Source organism: Marmota flaviventris, chromosome 5 (genome assembly GCF_047511675.1).
Source record: "Marmota flaviventris isolate mMarFla1 chromosome 5, mMarFla1.hap1, whole genome shotgun sequence".
Lineage (NCBI taxonomy): Eukaryota > Metazoa > Chordata > Mammalia > Rodentia > Sciuridae > Marmota > Marmota flaviventris.
Genome location: NC_092502.1, coordinates 49,408,111 through 49,429,936, shown reverse-complemented (window position 1 = coordinate 49,429,936; position 21,826 = coordinate 49,408,111). Strand labels below are relative to the sequence as shown.

At 35.0% G+C, this 21,826-nt stretch overlaps 1 protein-coding gene across 4 annotated transcripts in view; it reads right to left on the bottom strand.

Moving 5' to 3' along the window:
• Hsd17b4 (hydroxysteroid 17-beta dehydrogenase 4) overlaps window positions 1-21,826 on the bottom strand; it is a 101,691-nt gene that overhangs the window by 16,739 nt on the left and 63,126 nt on the right. For all 4 annotated transcript variants that reach the window (XM_027941125.3, XM_071612206.1, XM_071612207.1 and 1 more), the window contains 4 exons: window positions 16,674-16,739; window positions 3,578-3,647; window positions 2,868-2,974; window positions 1,659-1,745 (listed from right to left, as the gene is read on the bottom strand). In XM_027941125.3, coding sequence (XP_027796926.1) covers window positions 1,659-1,745; window positions 2,868-2,974; window positions 3,578-3,647; window positions 16,674-16,739 — 330 coding nt within the window. The remainder of the gene's footprint in view (window positions 1-1,658; window positions 1,746-2,867; window positions 2,975-3,577; window positions 3,648-16,673; window positions 16,740-21,826) is intronic.

Genomic DNA, 21,826 nt, shown 5'->3' with positions numbered 1-21,826 from the left:
AATTTTGTTCATTCTACTTCAAATTAAATATAGTGAAAAGTACGAAAAGAGACAAAAAATGAACAAAATGCATATTAGTAAAGTACTTTCTCAAACAAGTCGAGCACAGCACTTTAAAACATTGGTTTAAATGTAACAGGAAGGAAGGAGTCTTATATATATTAGTAATAAAAAGAGTATCTCTAATCACTATGGGGAAAATACCAAATATACTGAAAGGATAAGAAGGCATGCTTAAAACTGCAAGAATGACTTCTTGGTCTGTTAAGTTTTTATTCACAGAAATGTATGTACTGTTCACTGCTAGCACTGTTTGATGATACAGTCGTGGTTCTCAACACTTTAGTTCATAACCTTATCTGAAAAATTAAACTTACACAAAACAATTAGAGAACAAGAGGGCTCTAGAATATGTGGCACAGATAGTAAATGTGTGTACATATGGGTTGGAAAGAGGGGAGGAGTAAGAGACTGCCTCTAAGAGTAAGGCAGAACTTGAAGTCCTTAAAACAGGAACAATTTGAAAAGTAAAGAATATATGCATAGATTAGGCAGGAAAACAGTATAAGCAGCAGGAAGAAATTGGGACTAAAGCAATCATATAAGCAAAATATTTCAAAGTTATCAATTTGAATGTAAAAAAAGATAGTTAAAAGAGGGTGCTTGTTCTTCCTAGAGTCAGGCTGACCTGGGTTTATACCTCAGCTCAACCACTTACTATGTATAGGCCATGAGCAAACTATGACATCAAGATTTTCTTAAGAACCTAGATTCTCTTGTATTTCAATACAGAGTTGTAATGCATTTTAAAGTTTATAGTACGGCCTATTTACAGTTAAGAGAGTTGTTAAACCTGCTCTATGTAGTACAAAATGACCACACAGTTTGGGGGTTTTGTTTTTGCTTTGTGGTAGTAGGAATCAAACCCAGGGCCTTGCACATGTTAGGCAAGTGCTCTACCACTAAGCTAAATCCTCAGCTTTTTTTTTTTTTTTTCTTTTTTTGAGACAGGGTTCTCAGTATTTCCCTAGGCTGGCCTCAAACTTGTAATCTTTTGCCTCAGTCTCCCAAGTAGCTAGAATTACAGATGTGCATCATCACACCTGCATAAATTTTTTTTTAAATCTCACAAATAAAACAGTGATTGCATGTCCTTTTTCTCTTTTAGTGGAACATTGCTAATTCCAAAATTAACTCTATAGGGAGATATACCATTATTTGCTTTGTTATGTATTAAACGATTAAGCTCAGGTTTTCCAATTATGCAAACACAGTAAATCTTCAAATATACTTTCAAAGTTACCATAAGTGATGTTATTTGTTACTCAATATTAAGTTTTTATAGGTGTTCCACATCTGGGACTAAATGAATTCATTAGGCCCAGACTGCATTGCAATGTGTGAATTTTTGTATAATCAAGATATATGATTTCTGTCCAGAAAAAAAAAATTAAAAAACAGAATCTTACTGTTTTTTATTAGTTTTGTCTCTATCTCAGCAAAATATTTTAGGACTGAAATAAAGTAAATCAAATTCCATGTATAACTACAATGCTAAAAAAAAAATTCAAAGATACTATTGATAAAAATATCTGTTTTTTTCTCACATCCATACTACTAACAACAACAACAAAAGCTATCAGGAGCATTATTCATACCTTAGTTTGAAAATGAATCCTGTTTCCTTCCTTCCACATTTCAGTTTGTAGAGTTTGTCCCGGATATACTGGTTTTGCAAAACGAGTCTTTCAGGGAGGGGGAAAGAAAGTGGGGGTTAAAAGTCCTTTTAAAATAAAACTATTATACTAGGGAGGGGAAACTAGAGTGGTTAGAGAGCATAAAGAAAATAGAGGCTTAAAAATGTTTAGACTCCAACTATCAACAAATTAGTAGAGAAATACTATAGATACTGCATTAATAAGCTAAAATTCTTTTAAATATTGAATCAATTTGAATCAAGATACTACAAAGTATCTTGACAAATCAAGAAACAAAACCATAATCATTAGGTGAGTTACATACATAACAACCAGAGGTACTTAAAGAGTTAAACATGGTCTAAGTCAGGGTATAAGGCCTGACTGGTATATAAAGCAACGTAATTTTTACTAGTTCATAATTTTCTATATTTCATTGAATCTGTACACAATTAGATACTTAAACATAGCGATACTAAAGAGCATGAAAACAATGTTATCAAGGGCAAGACATCAGAAAATGCATTTTCACTACTGCATGGGGTATACACTAATAAAATATTTAAGGCAGTATCGAGTACCTTCAAAAACTTTTAAGTGTACATCTTTTGACTTTATGCAAAAATACTGAGAGCACGGATATTTTCTCTTATTATTTAAAATGGATAAACATTTGAAAAGTATAAAAACTAAAAATAATATGCAGCCATCACATTACAGAAAGCATGTTAGAGTTCAAATACAGCTACCTTACATTTTCTGTTAACGCAAATTACAAAACAGAAAAATGAAAATCTTTTAAAAACAGATGCTGATATCTATGTATACACCTAATTTATAAAATAATCCAATTAATATGTTACTTTATATACAGAGATATGAAAAATGGTGTTCATATGTGTAATAAGAATTGTGATGCATTCTGCTGTCATGTATTTAAAAAAATAAAAGCAATTAAAAAAAAAACCAAAAAACCATATAGGATATCCTTTGTGGTGCATGGGTAAAACAGCTATTTATAGCTACAAAAGGAAAATGTGAAGACTGCCAACTCAATGAAATAATTAAAATGTCTACTGTTGCAATATAGTACTTATTTTAAACACTAAACTTCTTTAATCATAGAAAATAAAGAACTAATATTCAAATTACATAATAATGTTCATATACCTTAATTGCCTTGAACCTTGACACATCATTATCCGCAAACTGCCGTAAAACATGCCTGGCAGAAAATCCAAAGGTACATAATCCGTGTAATATGGGCTTTTCAAAGCCTAAAAAAATATACAGAATTTAGGTGGATATAGACAATTTCATGTTAAAAAAAAAAAAAAAAAAAAAAACAAGTACCAAGTTAATTCAGGATTTTTTAAATAGTTTTTAAATTAGCCTGAACTATACTATCTATTTTAAGAAACATGGAAAATATCTTTTGCAAATAGTGGTTTCTGATAGAAAATCATGAAATTAATAAAGAAGAAAAGGATGTGAGATCTGGGAGAAAAAAAGAATTATTAGTTTTAATTGTGACATGAAATCACCCATGGTGATCTATTTCAAAATCTGTGTACACCATTGATTCCTCCCTGTCATTGCTCTCTTCTAAGAAATATCCTTGTCCTTTATGTTAACTTAGCCTTCCCCATAGTCCTATTCTAGATCTTACACTAGCAGGAGTTCACTCCACCATAACCTGAATTTCAAGTATATCATTTTCTGAACACTACTTCCATATCTAGTTTTAAAAAATATTTTTAGTTATAGATGGATCTTTAGCATAAGTATAATAAGAGATCTTTTTTAAAAAATGTTACTCAAATTACCTGTCATAAGTAGCAGTAGCTAACATTCTTCATTGATACATACTATCAACTCACCTGCAAGGCTAGCAAAGTTAGGGTCAATGTGTAAGGGATTCCAGTCTCCACTGAGGCGATACAAAGCAGCCTGTGAAGAAAGAATCCTAAAAGTCACTAGTATTCATTTAAAATAGGAAATATGGGAGATCCAACATGGCGGGCTAAAGGGAAGCAGTATTCTGTGTCGCTCTGTGATCTGTGATTAAAGTAGTGGGAATACTGTTTCACTGGGAGTGATAGAGGACCCCCACAGCTGTACCAGCCCAGGAATCATGGCCACCGTGCAGCACAGGGCTCCAGGCCTCACTCAGCATCAAAGCAGAGCCCCCGACTACTTGCCCACGCAGGGCTCCCTGGTGCCCCAGTAGAACCACCAGCATTAGCACCTGGGCAGGACTCCTCACTATCTACCTGTACAGGAATCCCAGATGTCAATCACACACAGGACCATCCAACTGCTACCCACACATAAAAACTCTGGCTGCCACTCCCTTGTGGACCCTCATCTACCAACATGGGGCTCCCCTGGTAGCCTCCACCTTGGAACTCTGAAAGGACTGCCACAGTCCCCTATGCACGGAAGCCTGCCTGCACCAGGAGACATAGCACAGGCTCTTAAAACACTGACAGCCACAATACTGCGTGCCACAGAGCTGAATCTCTGAACACATCATCACCCAATGACATCACCCGCTCCCCCAACCCGATTTGACTTCCCAACCCTGAAAGATGCTGCCTCCATCTTGGGTCACCTTTGTCACCACCTTTAGTTGGGGCAACTCCCAGTTTTGAACTCCAGCTGGGCAGGTACCTATAATCCCCCTTTCCCTGGCAGCCACTAAAGGCACAGTGACTGCCCAATGCAAAACAGCTCTCCAAGACAGATGGTTAGCACCAACAAGACCTCAGGAGAGAAAGGTCTCGAATTAGGAGTAGAAAGGGAGAGGATGAGTGGGATACAATTTAGAAACTAGAGAGCAGGAACTGTGAGGCCTACAGGAGATATAAGGAGATAAGACCAGATGCCCACATTACATAAGTGGACCCCAAAGGAGAACCTTGGGGTGAGGTGTCCCATAGGGGACAGGTGGATGCCATAACCCACTTCCAGGTGCCCTGCACCCAAGACCACCCCTCCCAACCTGGTAACCTTCAACATCCTGAGGGTGGAGATACCAGCAAACAAGAGACAACCCCACCTATTGGATGAGGAGGGAAGCAGGAAAGATACTGATCTCTAACCACCCCCCCCCAAAAAAAAATCCTTGTTTCTTCATTCAAGGTTTTTTCTTTTTTCCTCTCCCCCTCTCTATTCTCTTGCCCTCATATCCCCAACACATGTGAAACCAAGTACTTTGCATGAATTAGGATACTGAGGACTAGGATGTCTAATAGTATATTACAGTTGTGTTGTATAGTCTCTTCTCCTATTTTACATTTTTTATTTTTCTTAATATTGATGTTTTATATACTCTACTGTCTTCCCACTTACTTGTCTACCTAAAATCACTTCCTCTTCGCCTGCTACTAACCATCTTCTTTAGAGTCCTCTTTCACACTTCCTAAACTCTAATAACTAGATCCTTACCTCCTACCCCCTCCCCAAATCTCATCGTACACCTCACCCCTGGTTCTTTGTCCATCATCAGAAATTGTAAACCCTTTTGCAAACCTACAGTTTATATTAAAGATAATAATTGAACTCACCATTTCTGTATATTGTGACCAAGCTGTAAATATCTTAATAGCAACTACTAGGTTTAAGGTTATATAGTGTTTGTATTTGGGATCTGTAAACATTGTTCTTCCCCTCCTTAAAGGAGAGGCATCGGAACCCTGCAGGAGCACTATAAGCATATGGGGTAAAAATGTTAACACCTTGAATCCACAGTGCTAGAAGGGAAGAGACGTGAACAACATGAAAAAACAAGGGAAGAAAGTGCGCCAAACAAACCAACATGCTACATTATTAGAGTCCATGGCCAGCACAGCAAAAGAAATGACTGAGGAGTTCAGAATGAACATAATTAAAATGTTCTGTGAATTAAAGGATGATTTAAGAGAACAAACACAGGCAGTAAAAGATCATTTCTACAAAGAGCTACATAAGCAAGCACAGAAAGCAAAAGATTACTTTAATAAGGAGATAAAGGTCCTGAAAAAAAATCACCAAACAGAAATTCTTGAAATGAAAGAAACAATAAACCAAATTAAAAGTTCAAATGAAAGCATCACCAACAGAGTAGACAGACCACTTGGAAGATAGGACCTCAGATAATGAAGAAAAAATATATAAACTGAAAAGAATATAGACCACACTGTGAAGAAAATGGTAAGAAATTATGAGCAGAGTCTCTGATTTGATATCTAGCTCCTTGATCCACTTTGAGTTAACTTTTGTGCATGGCGAGAGGAGGGGATTCAGTTTCATTTTGTTGCATATGGATTTCCAGTTTTCCCAGCACCATTTGTTGAAGATGCTATCCTCCCTCCATTGCATGCTTTTAGCTCCTTTATCAAATATAAGATAGTTGTAGCTTTGTGGATTAGTCTCTGTGTCCTCTATTCTGTACCATTGGTCCACCCTCCTGTTTTGGTACCAGTACCATGCTGTTTTTGTTACTATTGCTCTGTAATATAGTTTTAAGTCTGGTCTGATAGAAGAAAAAGTTGGCTCCGATCTACATATTGTAGGGTCAGGCTCCAAATTCCTTAATAGGACACCCATAGCACAAAAGTTGATAACAAAAATCAACAAATGGGACTTAAACTGAAAAGTTTTCTCTCAGCAAGAGAAACAATAAAAGAGGTAAATAGGGAGCCTACATCATGGGAACAAATTTTTACTCCTCACACTTCAGATAGAGCCCTAATATCCAGAGTATACAAAGAACTCAAAAAATTAAACAATAAGAAAACAAATAACCCAATCAACAAATGGGCCAAAGACCTGAACAGACACTTCTCAGAGGAGGACATACAATCAATCAACAAGTACATGAAAAAATGCTCACCATCTCTAGCAGTCAGAGAAATGCAAATCAAAACCACCCTAAGATACCATCTCACTCCAGTAAGATTGGCAGCCATTATGAAGTCAAACAACAACAAGTGCTGGAGAGGATGTGGGGAAAAGGGTACTCTTGTACATTGCTGGTGGGACTGCAAACTGGTGCGGCCAATCTGGAAAGCGGTATGGAGATTCCTGGGAAAGCTGGGAATGGAACCACCATTTGACCCAGCTATTGCCCTTCTTGGACTATTCCCTGAAGACCTTAAAAGAGCGTACTACAGGGATACTGCTACATCGATGTTCATAGCAGCACAATTCACAATTGCTAGACTGTGGAACCAACCCAGATGCCCTTCAATAGATGAATGGATAAAAAAAATGTGGCATTTATACACCATGGAGTATTACGCAGCACTAAAAAATGACAAAATCATAGAATTTGCAGGGAAATGGATGGCACTAGAGCAGATTATGCTTAGTGAAGCTAGCCAATCCCTAAAAAACAAATACCAAATGTCTTCTTTGATGTAATGAGAGCAACTAAGAACAGAGCAGGGAGGAAGAGCAGGAAGAAAAGATTAACATTAAACAGATACATGAGGTGGGATGGAAAGGGAGAGAAAAGGGAAACTGCATGGTAATGGAGGGAGACCCTCATTGTTATACAAAATTACATATAAGAGGTTGTGAGGGGAATGGGAAAATAAACAAGGAGAGAAATGAATTACAGTGGATGGGGTAGAGAGAGAAGATGGGAGGGGAGGGAGGGGGGATAGTAGAGGATAGGAAAGGTAGCAGAATACAACAGTTACTAATATGGCATTATGTAAAAATGTGGATGTGTAACCGTTGTGATTCTGCAATCTGTATTTGGGGTAAAATTGGGAGTTCATAACCAACTTGAATCTAATGTATGAAATATGATATGTCAAGAGCTTTATAATGTTTTGAACAACCAATAAAAAAAAATAAAAAAAAAAGAAATTATGAGCAGAACATTCAAGAAATATGGAATAGCATAAAAAGACCAAAGAGTTATTGTGACAGAGGAAAGCATAGAGTTCCAAACAAAAGGAATGAACAATCTATTCAATGAAATAATATCAGAAAACTTTCCAAACATGAAGAATGAATTGGAAAACCAAATTTAAGAAGCCTACAAGATGTCAAATGTACAAAATCACAATAAATTCACATCAAGGCACATTATAATGAAAATGCCTAGCATAAAGGAGAGAATTATAAAAGTCACAAAAGAAAGGAATCAGATTACATATAGGAGGAAACCAATTAAATTATATGCAGATTTTTCAACCTAGACTCTAAAAATTAGAAGATCTTGGAACAACATATATCAAGCTCTGAAAGAAAATGGATGCCAACCAAGAATCTTATATCCAGCAAAACTAGATTTGATGATGAAATAAAAACCTTCCATGATAAACATAGGATAAAATAATTTACAACTAGAAAGCCTGCCCTGCAGAACATCCTCAGCAAAATATTCCACAAGGAGGAAATGAAAATCAGCAGAGGGAGGTATTATAATAAATGAAAAACTAATCAAAGGGGAAACCAAGTCAAACTAAATAAGAAAAATAAACAAAAATGGCTGGGAATACAAATCATGTCTCAATAATAACCCTGAATATTAATGGCCTAAACTCACCAATCAAAAGACAGAAACTGGCAGATTGGATTTTTTAAAAAGACCCAACATTATGCTATCTCCAAGAGACTCATCTCATAGAAAAAAACATCCACAGACTGAAGGTGAAAGATTGGGAAAAATCATACCACTCACATGGTCTGCTGAAACAAGTAGGGGTTTCCATCCTGATACCAAAAATGGAGACTTAAGCTATGTTAACCAAAAAGGGATAAAGGAGGAGATTTCAAACTGCTCAAGGGAACCATACACCAACAAGACATGACAATTATAAATATATATGCCCCAAGCAATGGAACATCTATGTTTATCAAAAAACTTTTCTCAAGTTCCAGAGTCAAACAGACCACAATATAATAATTCTGGGTGACTTTAACACACCTCTTCACCACTGGATGAATTATCCAAACAAAAGCTGAACAAAGAAACTATAAGAACTCAATAATACAATCAATAACATACACTCGCCAGACTATATATATAGATTATTTCATCCATCAATGAGTGAATACACTTTCTTCTCAGTAGCACATGGATCTTTCTCTAAAAGAGACCATACATTATGCCACAAAGCAACTCTTAAAAAATACAAAAAAGTAGAGATACTACCCCGCATTTTATCAGATCACAATGGAATGAAATTAGAAATCAATGACAAAATAAAAAATAAAAATTACTCCAACACCTGGAGACTAAATAACATGCTACTGAATGAACAATGGGTTGCAAAAGACACTAAGGAGGAGATTAAAATATTCTTAGAGGTAAATGAGAACATGAACACAACATATCAAAATCTCTGGGACACTATGAAAGCAGTACTAAGGGGAAAGTTCATTGCATAGAGTTCATTCCTTAAAAGAAGAAAAAGTCAACAAATAAATAACCTTACATTACATCTCAAAGCCAGAGAGAAAGAAGAACAAATAAACACCAAAAGCAGAAGAGGGAAATAATTAAAATTAGACCTGAAATCAATGAAATTGAAACAAAAGGAACAACTGAAAAAAATTGACAAAACAAAAAGTTGGTTCTTTGAAAAAAAATAAAATTGACAGACCCTTAGCTATGCTAATGAAGAGAAGGAGACAGAAAACTCAAATTACTAACATACATGAAGAAAAAGGTAACATCACAACAGACACTGCAAAAATACAGAAAATAATTAGAAATTATTTTGAAAACTTGTACTCCAATAAAATAGAAAACATCAAAGGCATCGACAAATTTCTTAAGTCATATAATTTGCCCAGATTGAATCAGGATGATATACACAATTTAAACAGACCAATAAAAGATGCCATCAGAACCCTACCAACCAAGAAAATCCTAGGACCAGATGGATACACAGCCGACTTCTATAAGCCTTTAAGGAAGAACTAATACCAATATTCTTCATTTTATTTTAGAAAATAGAAAAAGAGGGAGCACTTCCAAACTCATTCTATGAGGCCAATATCACCTGATCCCCAAACTGGACAAAGACACATCAAAGAAAGAAAACTTCAGACCAATATCTCTAATGAACATACATGCAAAAACTTCTCAATAAAATCCTGGCAAACCAAAAACAAAAACATATCAAAAAGATAATGCACTACGATCAAGTGGGATTCATCCCAGGGATGCAAAGTTGGTTCAACATACAGAAATCAATAAATATAATTAATTCATCACACATCAATAGACTTAAAGATAAGAATCATATGATCATCTCAATAGATGCAGAAAAGGCATTCAACAAAATACAGCACTGCTTCAAATTCAAAACACTAGAAAAATTAGAGATAACAGGAACATAGCTCAACATCATAAAGGCTATCTATGCTAAGCCCCAGGGCAATATCATTCTAAATGGAGACAAACTGAAGGCATTCCCTCTAAAACCTGGAACAAGACAGGGATACCCTCTTTCACCACTTATATTTAACATAGTTCTTAAAACACTGGCCAGAGCAATTAGACGAAAGAAATTAAAGGGATATGGATAGGAAAAGAAGAACTCATAATTAGCACTATTTGCTGAGGATATGATTCTATACCCAAAAAATTCCACAAGAAAACTTCTAGAACTAGTAAATGAATTCAGCGCAGGATATAAAATCAACACCCATAATGCCGCAGTCTGGCTGGGCACAATTCAGTAGCCACTTGTCAAAAGAAACGAACTTTATTTTTAGAACCACACACGCCAAACAAAACAGCTCCTCAGGAAAAACCCTCAGAGCCCAACTGCCACCACCGGCTTCCCACAAGCATCTCAACCTCCCCCACTCCTCCTGCTCTTGAGACGGATTGGCTGGGTCGTGTGGGCGGAGCCAAAAAAGTCCCCTAATGAGCAGCTCCGTAGTCTGAAAGGGCGGGGAAACAGCCCAATGAGCATCACTGCAGAGGAGCCAATCAGCTATGCTGGGGCCGCTGTGAGCCAATCATCAGCTGGCGGTCTGAAAGTTTGCTGGGGCCTCTTCAGCTGTGGCTCTCAACACCATAAGTCAAAGACATTTTTGTATATCAGTGACAAATACTCTGAAAGGGAAATGAGGAAAACTACACCATTTATCTTTATTTTATTTTTATGTGGTGCTGAGAATCGAACCCAGTGCCTCACGCATGCCAGGCGAGCGTGCTACCACTTGAGCCACATCCTCAGCCCTACATCATTTATAACAGCCCCCAGAAAAATAAAATACTTGGAAATCAAATTAACAAAAAAAGGTGAAAGACATATACAATGAAAACTACAGAACGCGAAAGAAAGAAATTTAAAAAGACCTTAGAAGATGGAAAGATCTACCTTGCTCTTGGATAGGCAGAATTAATATTATCAAAATGACCATACTACCAAAAGCACTATATAGATTTGATGCAATTCTAGTCAAAATCTCAATGGCATTCCTCACAGAAATTGAAAAAGCAGTTAGAAAATACATCTGAAAAAATAAGAGACCCAAAATAGATAAAGCAATCCTTAGCAGGAAGAGTGAAGCAGGTTGCATCACTAAACTAGACCTTAAACTATACTACAGAGCAATAGTAACAAAAACAGCATGGTATTGGCACCAAAACAGACTGGTAGACCAATGGTACAGAATAAAGAATACAGAGACTAACCCACAAAATTACAATTATCTCATCTTAGACAAAGGCACCAAAAACATACATTGGAGAAAAGATAGCCTCTTCAACAAATGGTGCTGGGAAAACTGGAAATCCATATGCGACAAAATGAAATTAAACCCCTATCTCTCACCATGCACAAAACTCAACTCAAAGTGGATCAAGGACCTAGGAATAAAACCAGAGACCCTGCATCTAATAGAAGAAAAAGTAGGCCCTGATCTCCATCATGTCAGATTAGGTCCCAACTTCCTTAATAAGACTCCTATAGCACAAGAACTAATAAATGGGATGGATTTAAACTAAAAAGTTTCTTCTCAGCAAAAGAAACTATCTGTGAAGTGAATAAAGAGCCTACATCTTCGGAGCAAATTTTTACCTCTAACACATCAGAGGACTAATCTCTAGGGTATATAAAGAATTCAAAAAGCTAAATACCAAAAGACAAATAACCCAATCAATAAATGGGCCAAGAACCTGGACACTTCTCAGAAGATGAGATCAATAAGTATATGAAAAAATGTTCAACGTCTCTAGCAATTAGAGAAATGCAAATCAAAACTACTCTAATATTTCATCTCTCTCCAATCAGAGTGGCAGCTATTAAGAATACAAACAACAATAAGTATTGGCAAGGATGTGGGGAAAAAGGCACACTTATACACTGCTGGTGGGACTGCAACTTGGTGCTGCCAATATGGAAAGCAGTATGGAGATTCTTTGGAAAACTGGGAATGGAACCACCATTTGACTCTGCTGTCCTTCTCCTCCATCTATACCCAAAGGACTTAAAAACAGCATTCTACAGGGACATAGCCACATCAATGTTTATAGCACCACAACTCACAATAGCTAAATTGTGAAGCCAACCTAGATACCCTCCAGTAGATGAATGGATAAAAAAAAAATGTGACATACATATACAATGGAATATTACTCAGCAATAAAAGAAAATAAAATCATGGCATCTGCAGGCAAATGGATGGATTTGGAGAAGATAATGCTAAGCAAAATTAGCCAACCCCCCCGACCCCCAAAAAAGCCATATGTTTTCTCTGATATAAGGAGGCTGATTCATAGTGGGGTAGGGAGGGGGAGCATGGAAGGAATAGAGGAACTCTAGATAGGGCAGAGGGGTGGGAGGGTAAAGGAGGGGGCATGAGGTTAGAAATGATGGTGGAATAAGATGGACATCATTTTTGAAAGTATACGTATACAACCAGAGATATGAAAAATTGTGCTTTATATGTGTAATATGAATTGTAATGCATTCTACTATTATATATAACAAATTAGAATAAAAAATGGAAATCAAGAAAACAAAAAAATAGAAAAATAAAAATAATAAATTGCATTGCACTATCTGTTCACCAGCTCAGTGTGAAGAGCACTGTATATTAAAAGATTTTCATTGTGTAATAATGTGAATACCAGCAGAAGTAATTATAAAATCAATAATTCATAATAAATATGTCCTCCTTATATAATTACAAAAAAAGATGAAAAAAACATATTTAAAATGAATACTAAATTACAAGGTACCCAAAGGAGAAGATATTCAAATAAAAATGTGATAAGGGTGGAAGAAAGGGAGTGACAGAACCATGAAAATGATAAGGAGAACAAGAAGGAATTAAAAGGAAAAGAGAAAATGACTGAAAGAAAAAGATCTAACATATACCTGGAGCAGCTGAAGAAAGAAAAAACTGAAAGAAAGCTAATATTAAAATTACAATCCTTTAAAAGATCTTAATATATATATTCAGTGAGCAATGAAACCTTCAAACTTTAAAGAAAGAAAATATTGAGGACCTCAAAAAACTAAATATCTTCTAACTTGCAGACTGGCACCAGACTTCTCAAAAACAATATTCATAGCAAGGCAGAAATGCAGCAGAATGCTTAAGAAATGAGATTTCATACCCAACCAAGTGTCATTAAAGAACCTCCCACAGGAGGAGCTTCATCCAACCCAAAAATAACTTAGCAGCATAGACAAATGACTATCATATTGAACCATAAATTAAGATGAAGACAAAGATAGAAAATGATGCAAACAATATATAAATTTTAAATGCACTGAAAAAGTAAAAAGGCACTCTTAAAAATGGGGATAATAAAAAGGGAGAAAAAAAGTAAAAATAAGTTCTTTCTTATACAAAAAACAAGTGGAAGGCAAAGAACAGCAATAGAAAAACTAATAGATTAAATAAGAAAATGAAGCATTCAGGACAGGAAGAAATATATATAGGACTTTTGATTTTCACTGTTATAATGAGTACCTAGAATAGACTTAAGTCTTCCATTATAAACTAGAAAATTATTTTCTTTAAAAAAGGGGCAATAAATGCAGCAGTACTATGATTCTTGACCAAAATACACACACACACGTACATACATTGTAGAGCAAATATATACATGTATATACATCACATACACATAGGTGTTCTACAATCACCACAGATTTCTCCTCATAGTTCTTCCCAGATTACAACAAAAGAAAGAAACCCAAATCGCAAAATGCTGTCACTGAATTAAAGAAATATAGATCAGAATGCTGGGGAGCTAGATTTTGTGTATACTAACGAGGAGGAACTACAAGGAAAAGAACTCCAGGGATGAAACAGTGGTCCCTTGAAGACCATACAGAAAGGCCCTAAAAGATGAGACACTACATGAAGAAAGCTAAGTGGAGAAAATTCAAGGCATCCCAGCCAAAAGCTAGAAGCACAGGCCCTAGACTTATAAAAGAAGTCATTTTGGAGGCTTTCAGCCTTGCCATCTCTAAACTACTATTTGTAGCAGAAGGATCACTCAGTCAACCCAAAGAGTCCTGGGAAATAATAAATCATTGTTTTAAAAAAAAAAAAAGCAGATAGTAGCTATAATACATATGGTAATTTAGTTCTGCTTTATTTTAGGACTTCTCAATGATTTATTTCTGCTTCTCAATGATTAATTTGTAAATTTTCACCTTCCCAGGATCATTCAAGTGGAGGTAACATGTTGTGACAGGAAGGTAATGGTGCCATAGAGCCTAAAAGTTTAAAGGAGTCTTCTGGAGCTGAACATGGCAGTAAATTCATTTCTTTGAGGTTATAAGACCAGAAGATGTACAATAGTTCTTTTCTTTTAAATACTGAGAATGGGTAGTTCCAAAAACTAACTTCATTTAATAATGATAACTCAAGTGTTAGGTTATAATAAATAATATCAGGTTTGTATCTGGGAAAATTATATTTTTTCTAAATCTCAAATGCAAAGTCTTATCTCTTTATTGTTTGGTCTTTCTCGACTACTGTAGTTAAATTTTGTTTATTATAAAAATCTATAAATTCACCTGTATTACCATATCAGTTTGCAGAATCTCTATTGAAGGCATTATAAATAGAATATTCCGGACGTAATATGGATGTCAGTTTCTTTACTAAGAAACAACTAAAAAGTTATTTGATTAAAAAATACTTAACACAAAGTTTGCTGTAATGGCATAATTTTTTTTTGTTTGTTTGTTTCCTCCTCCTCAAAGATTTGCCTATCCACAATCATCTTCCACTACCCTCCGATAAATGCTCCAATTTAGTCCTTAAACACACATCATGTTTTCCTCCTCTCCTACACTCTATCATTACTTTTCAAACCCTTTTTTGACAAACTGTGAGGCCTACATCTCTGAGAATATCCACACAACATCCTAGTTCAGCAAGGTCTCATGGTTACTACTAAACCCTTGTGTATATCACTCCCTAATGAGTATCCCTTCTCTGAATGTAACACTTTCTCTACAAATCAAAGTACCGAATTTAACCATTCATTGCTTGAGACAGCTGCCCTAGCTACTACTGACATCTACTTCTGGAGTATCCAAATGTCCTTTCCACTCCATAACAATAAGTGACATTTCTTCTACTTGATTTGTGTTTCCTACAGAACAGATACAGTTTCGGATGGTCCACAAATTCTCTGAAATTTATGCAAAGTTTGTTGCAAACTGATTTATGAAAATTTATATGACACAAAATGGTTCAGAAGCACTGTCAAATGAGTGCTCATTATTTATACAAAAAATTAAGAACTTAGAAACTATCCTTTATCAGAAAGCAAAATATTAAATCTTGCTAAAAGCTAATAAAAAGTTCATCATCTGAAAAAGAGAAAATGATAGAAAACCCTCTAGTAACTGTTTAGAAATTCAAACCTAAGAAATTATCCAACTTTTATCTACAGAAGATAACATTTTTATTTCAGTATAACCCAAGAATAATAACAAAGCATGTGTTGGGTTTTCTGAACCATAAAACCATGAATCATTTTTGTTTTATAATACCCTAACAAATTAATTTTTCTGTTAAACTTTATGTAAACATGCCTGAATGTTTACATAAAGTTTATGGTAAAAGATGGAAAACACTTAAAGGGGGAGAAAAACAATCTAAGGATAAAGTAGTTTTCTTTCTTTTATTTAGTGCAGAAAAAAACATAATTCAGATATACCAATCTTAGTTCTTTTTGAAAATATCAGGTAGGAAAAAAATCCTGCAAAAGTTTTCAAATCAACACATCAAAACCAACAAAAAATAAATGAATATTACAAATAATTTGCTGCTATTACACACTAACACACAGTATAACTCTAGAGGTTTAAGAATTTTGTTCAATAACTACACTGTTATTCTTGTGATCACATTAAAAAAGAATCTTGAGGTCTCAAAAAGAAAACTTGCTTTTCTCATCTTTATGGTTAACTTTTGTTTCTTAAATAAATCTTATCAGGCCTCCAGAATTTGTGAACTGATAGGGTACTTTACCTCCCCAATCAGAAAACAAATTGGTTACGCCAAATATAAAAAATTAAATCATCTACCATACAATGCTTTGTTTTTTGCCTGTCACTCAAAGTTAGCATGAAATCATATGCTTCCAAGCAATGTGGCACAGATTTCTTTCCCAAAAAGGTAAGGTTGACTAATACTTGCCTTTCTTAACTCATTTATCCTGCCCTCTAAGGTTTTCATGAAATTTTTCACTATTAAGGTAACCAGTCTCTTTCAGGCAAGTACTGCATTGCCACAAAGCACAATGGTATTTGAGTTGACTAATGAAAAAAACTTTTTTTTTTTTTTTTTTATCTAGTAGAGAAAAAAATCAACAACTAAAATTTATAAAGAATGAATTCCAACCACAGAAAACATACCTTTATCATGTTGAAGACATAGGCAACACTTCTGGATGCAGAGAAGTACAGGGTATCAGAGTTATAAACAAAAAATTGTCATCAGTCAGGTGGATTTATCACTTTTCAAAAATAACCTTACCTGATTAAGTGAGGTGGTATCTCTAAGTACAGCATCAGGAGGTCTACTAGGTACGTTGAGAGCTACCTAAAATCAAAAGAGATTATGTTAAATCTTAAATACAAGTATTATGATTCTCTTTACCTAAACTTGCATTTGATTAACAACCATGTTTCAATATAATAAACTCTGCAAATTAGATAAAGGGGAGTTTTGTATACATTATGTTTAGGAGACTATGATATTTAAAACTGCATACCTCCTAGCTCCATATACATAATTATGTCCCTCAATTGACCCCTTTTAATGTAAGGAATTATATAATCAGATCCATTCTCCAGGTCACAAATAAGTAAAAGTTGAGAACAGTTTTTCCCTTGTAAAAAAGATGATGACTATAACAATTAGACACAATCAATTTAAATAGATTCAATTTTAAATTCAGTCTTTTAAAATCCTTACATATTTTAATTTGGCATCTTAACAAAATCATACATTTTAAACTCAATTACCAAAAAATACTAATTTAATACCAACTTAATGCCAAGACTTAAAAGTACTAATGAAAACATAGTAGCATGTAGAAAGAATCTGAGTACAAATTTATATAGCTAATGTAAATCAAAAATTAAAGTCACATTTAATTAACATTAATTCAATTGTAGTCATATAGCTAATACCTACTAATATCTACTTTCCAATAATTTATAACAGAAACAAATTTTTTGTCTCTAATATGTAAATTTTCTATAATAACATCAGTTTTATTCATTCCGAGTGTTAAAGAATTAGGTTATAAAAATGCCAACCTTACACATAGTCCCAAATTTATGCTAAAAAAATTTTTAAAAAATCATGGTGAAAGTAGCTGTTTCTAAAAATAAACAAGAGGCTACTACTTTTCAAAGATTACCGTTTCAGTTGCATGCACTCTGCAAGTTTTATTCATGTATTTATTTTCAGTTCATTCTACTAGGTTTTGGAACAGTGCAATTTGGGAACCAGATTTCACTGTTTAGTCATATACATTAAGTAGTCCTGAGCTGTCTAGAAAAACAGCTTATTCTACAAAATGTACCCCTTATTTTACAAAAAACTATTTTAAGCCACAGTCATAAAAATACATGCAAAGAACAAGTAAGATGGACAGTGCTGCCGTAATAGTTCTACTGTTAACAGGAGAGCAACCAGTTGATGGCAGATGGCTTCACCATGACATAGCATAAGCTCATATTTTTTATGAAAGAACCAAATGATGCTAGTGAGAAATTTCTATTCAATTATTACAACAATATCTAGAAAAGGGATCTAGCTTACAATACTAGAAACAGTGGAGGCCAAAGGACCATGTGGAAGATTTATCCAGAGTGCTTAAAGGGCAAAAAACAGTCTCCCCATAAACAAAACAAAACACTAGTACCCAAGAATCTTATAACTATCAAAATTATATATTTCTAAAATGAGAGCAAAATTTAAAAATTCCTAGATAAACAAGAGCAGAGAATGTATTGCTAGCAGACCTTCATTACTTCATTATTAACCAATTAAAATAAATATATAGGGCTGAAGATGTGGCTAAGTGATAAAGCACTTTCTTTCCCTGTATGAAGCCCTGGGTTTGATCTCCAGCATGCACGCACACACAATTAGAAAAGGGAAACAAATACTATGTTGTGTTTACTTAATCAAATATAAGCTCAGATTTATACTTTACCCTTTATAACATAATCTCTTCACTAAAAGCTTGAAATTTAAATGGAAGCATGAAATTACACTTCTAAGTTTTTCATTATTTGCTGGTACCATGCCCAACCTATATTAGGGTTTTTAACAACTTGTAAGTCACTATCTATAGGTAAGTATAACCCCACATAATCATCATCTGATAGCTGTCCAGGTAATTTTGCACATACAAGCAAGAAATGGTCACAAAATTTTAAAATGCAGGCCTAAGACATGAATTCCCTTGTCTTAGTATTGATTGATATTACTTTTAAAATACACATGTTGAGCTGGGTGTACTGGCACATGCTTGTGATTCCAGCAGCTGGGGAGGCTGAGGCAAAAGGATTGTGAGTTCAAAACCAAGCTCAGCAACTTAGTCAGGACCTAAGCAATTCAGTGAGACCCTGGGAATGTGGGTCAGTGGTTCAGCATCCCAGAGTTCAATCCCCAGTACCAAAGGAAAAAAATATATGTGTTGATACAATTCACATACAACTCACCCATTTGAAATGTGCGATTCACAGTTGTGCAACCATCACCAGAATCAACTTGACCACATTTTCATCTCCCCTATCTATTACCCTACATCCTTAGCCCCTTTCTGTCCTTAGCTTTCTTTGTCTCTAAAGATTGCCTATGCTAAACATTTCATATAAATGAAATTGTATAATATATCATTTGCTATCAATCTAAAGAACATCCTTTAGTCCTTCTTATAAAGAAGGTCCACTAGCAATACATTCTCTGCTCTTGTTATCTAGGAAATTTTTTATTTTGCTTTCATTTTAGAAATATAGTTTTGCTAGTTATAAGTTTCTTTGGTACCAGTGTTTTGTTTTGTTCATGGTGGGACTGTTTTTTGCCTTTTAAGCACTCTGGATATATCTTCCACATGGTCCTTTGGCCTCCACTGTTTCTCAAGAAAAGTCAGTTGCTAATTTTATTGGGGTGCTTTTTAAAGAGATGAGTCATTTTTCTCTCATTATTTTCAAAGCATTCTCTGTTCTGGCTTTAAATGTTTTTTCTGATACATAGAATATGGATCTCTTTGGATTTATAATCCATTTGGAGTTGGTTGAGCTTCCTAGATAGGCAGACTAGTGCTTTAACCAGTCATTACCTCTTATGGCTGCTTTCTCTTTTTCTGGTACACCCATTCTATGACTGTTAGTGTACTTAATGGTGTCCCACATTTTTGAGCCTCTATTTTTCTCTCTGTTCTTCAGATTCTATAATCACTAATCAAACTGTCTCCTTCAAGCTTTTTGATTCTTTTGTTAGTTCAAATCTACAGTTGGGTCTACAACAGTAAATTTTTCATTTCAGTTATACTTCTAGCTCCAGAATTTCTATTTGGTTCCTTTTTATAATTTGTGTCTATTAATTGATATTCTCTATTTGAGCATGGTTTCTTTTAGTCATTTGAACATATTCATGATAGCTGCTTTAAAGTCTGTCTAAGTCCTTTGGAAAAGCTGTTTCTGTTGTCTGTTTTTTGTTTCTGTTTTATTGTCATCATCTGTTTTCCTTTCTCCTGCCTATGGGAAACATTCTCCTAATTCTTTCATGTCTTATAATCTTTGGCTGATAACTGTATAGTGTAACAACTGGACACTAATCCCCTCCCCTTTCTATGGCTTGTTAGTGTTTAATTCTTTATTTGTGTAGAAATTAGACCATTTTGGTACATCTATTTCCTCCACAGTGTGCAGGCCTGAGTGTGCACACTGTCACCCTGGAATGACAATAATTTTAGCAGGGCTTTCTTCAACTGTCTCTCCCTGATCTCTATGAAACTCTCTGTCTCTTTTTGTATCATCTCCTGCTATTAGGCACCAATAATCGTCAATGGACTCTACTATTTTCAGAAATATCTTGGGGCACAAATTGTTCCACAATCTAATCCAATTATATTCAGGCCTCAGCTGAGGTAGTTTTTGAGATCTATTATGACTGGAGGAGGTCTCTTATCAGCCATCTATTCTCTCTAGTTACCTTCTAGCTGGGCTATAGTGTAGCTTCCTACTCTCATGATGATACCATCCTTCCCTTGATTGCTCATCACTAAAGCTACCTTGTTTTTGAGGGCATCTTTGTGCTTGAATTTCCAAATATTCATTCCCAAAAGGAGTCAGTTTACATGAGAAGAACTTCAGAGTTCTATCATTATAGTCTTCCACTCCCTTGAGACAAGATGGAAGCAGGGATTAAGACCCAATTCTCTCCCAGGGACACCCTTATGTTACAAGAAGAACGCTACAGAGAGGCAGTTGCTTCTGGTCTTCTCAGCTTACCTTTCCAAGTGTGGAACTTCTCTATGAGAAAGCTGAGGCAGGCAGAGGTTATAATTCAAATGCCACAGATACTCACTATTCTGATCAAAATATTGATTTTCTTGAATAAATGTTTTTTCATTTGCTGTACAGCTTTTAGGACTATTTCCAGAAACTAAATGGTTGCTTTCTAATAATTTTCTTACAGGTAGTTGTTTCAATGGCAACTGGATTCAAGAAGCTCCTTATGCCATCATTCCAGAAATCACCTTTCAATACTGCTTTCAGTAATACTTAATATACTACAGTAGAATATTAACTACAGTATAATCTCATTACCAGAGATAACTCGGAGATAAAGGTCAGGTTAAAGTAAAAATCCAAATTGTAAAAGATTTAAAAAAAAAATGTTTTTAGAGTTTGAGAAATAAGTAATAACTAGAATTGTCATACTTAAGAGAAATACATAGTTCATATAATGAGTGAAGATTTTAATCTATACGAGGATCACTTGTGTTAGGTTTTTCTAAAAACTGTTGGTGCTACAAAGATTATACAAGAAAGTAACAGATATCCCCATAATTATCTCGGGTGCATTTTTTACCTCAATTGGATTTTTCTAAACATAAAATATGTTATATGTATAATATACAAACACAAATAGCATTTTATATCCAAGAAACATTCTAATTGAAAGAATGTGCATTACTGAGTCTCTCTACTCCTTTTGGGAACGAATATTTGTAAAAACATCCTGAGACTGGAGGGACATATGGCAATTTAAAAACAAAATACAAAATTAAAATCCTTAACTACACATCTATTTTGCTTATAAAGCCAGGCCTTGAGAAATCAGATAGAAGATACAGGCAAGATGGAAGAACAGAGGTGTCCTCCAAGTGACTCCACCAGAGGAGAATGAAAGCAACAAACAGAAAGTTGTATTTGAGACTGGTAGGCAAGGGAGAACTCTGGAAATTAAGAAACAAGTGATGGGAAAGCTAAGCAGCACTGAGAAAAAGTCAACCTAGAAAAAAGAGCAAAATAATGTATAATATCAAGTCCAGCTGCCTAGCCAGCCTGGATCAGGAACCAGATACTGCCCAGAAAAAGCATGCAATCCCAACCATAGTAGGAGACAGGCAGTCCTAAATGCAAGAGAATTTCACAGAGCTT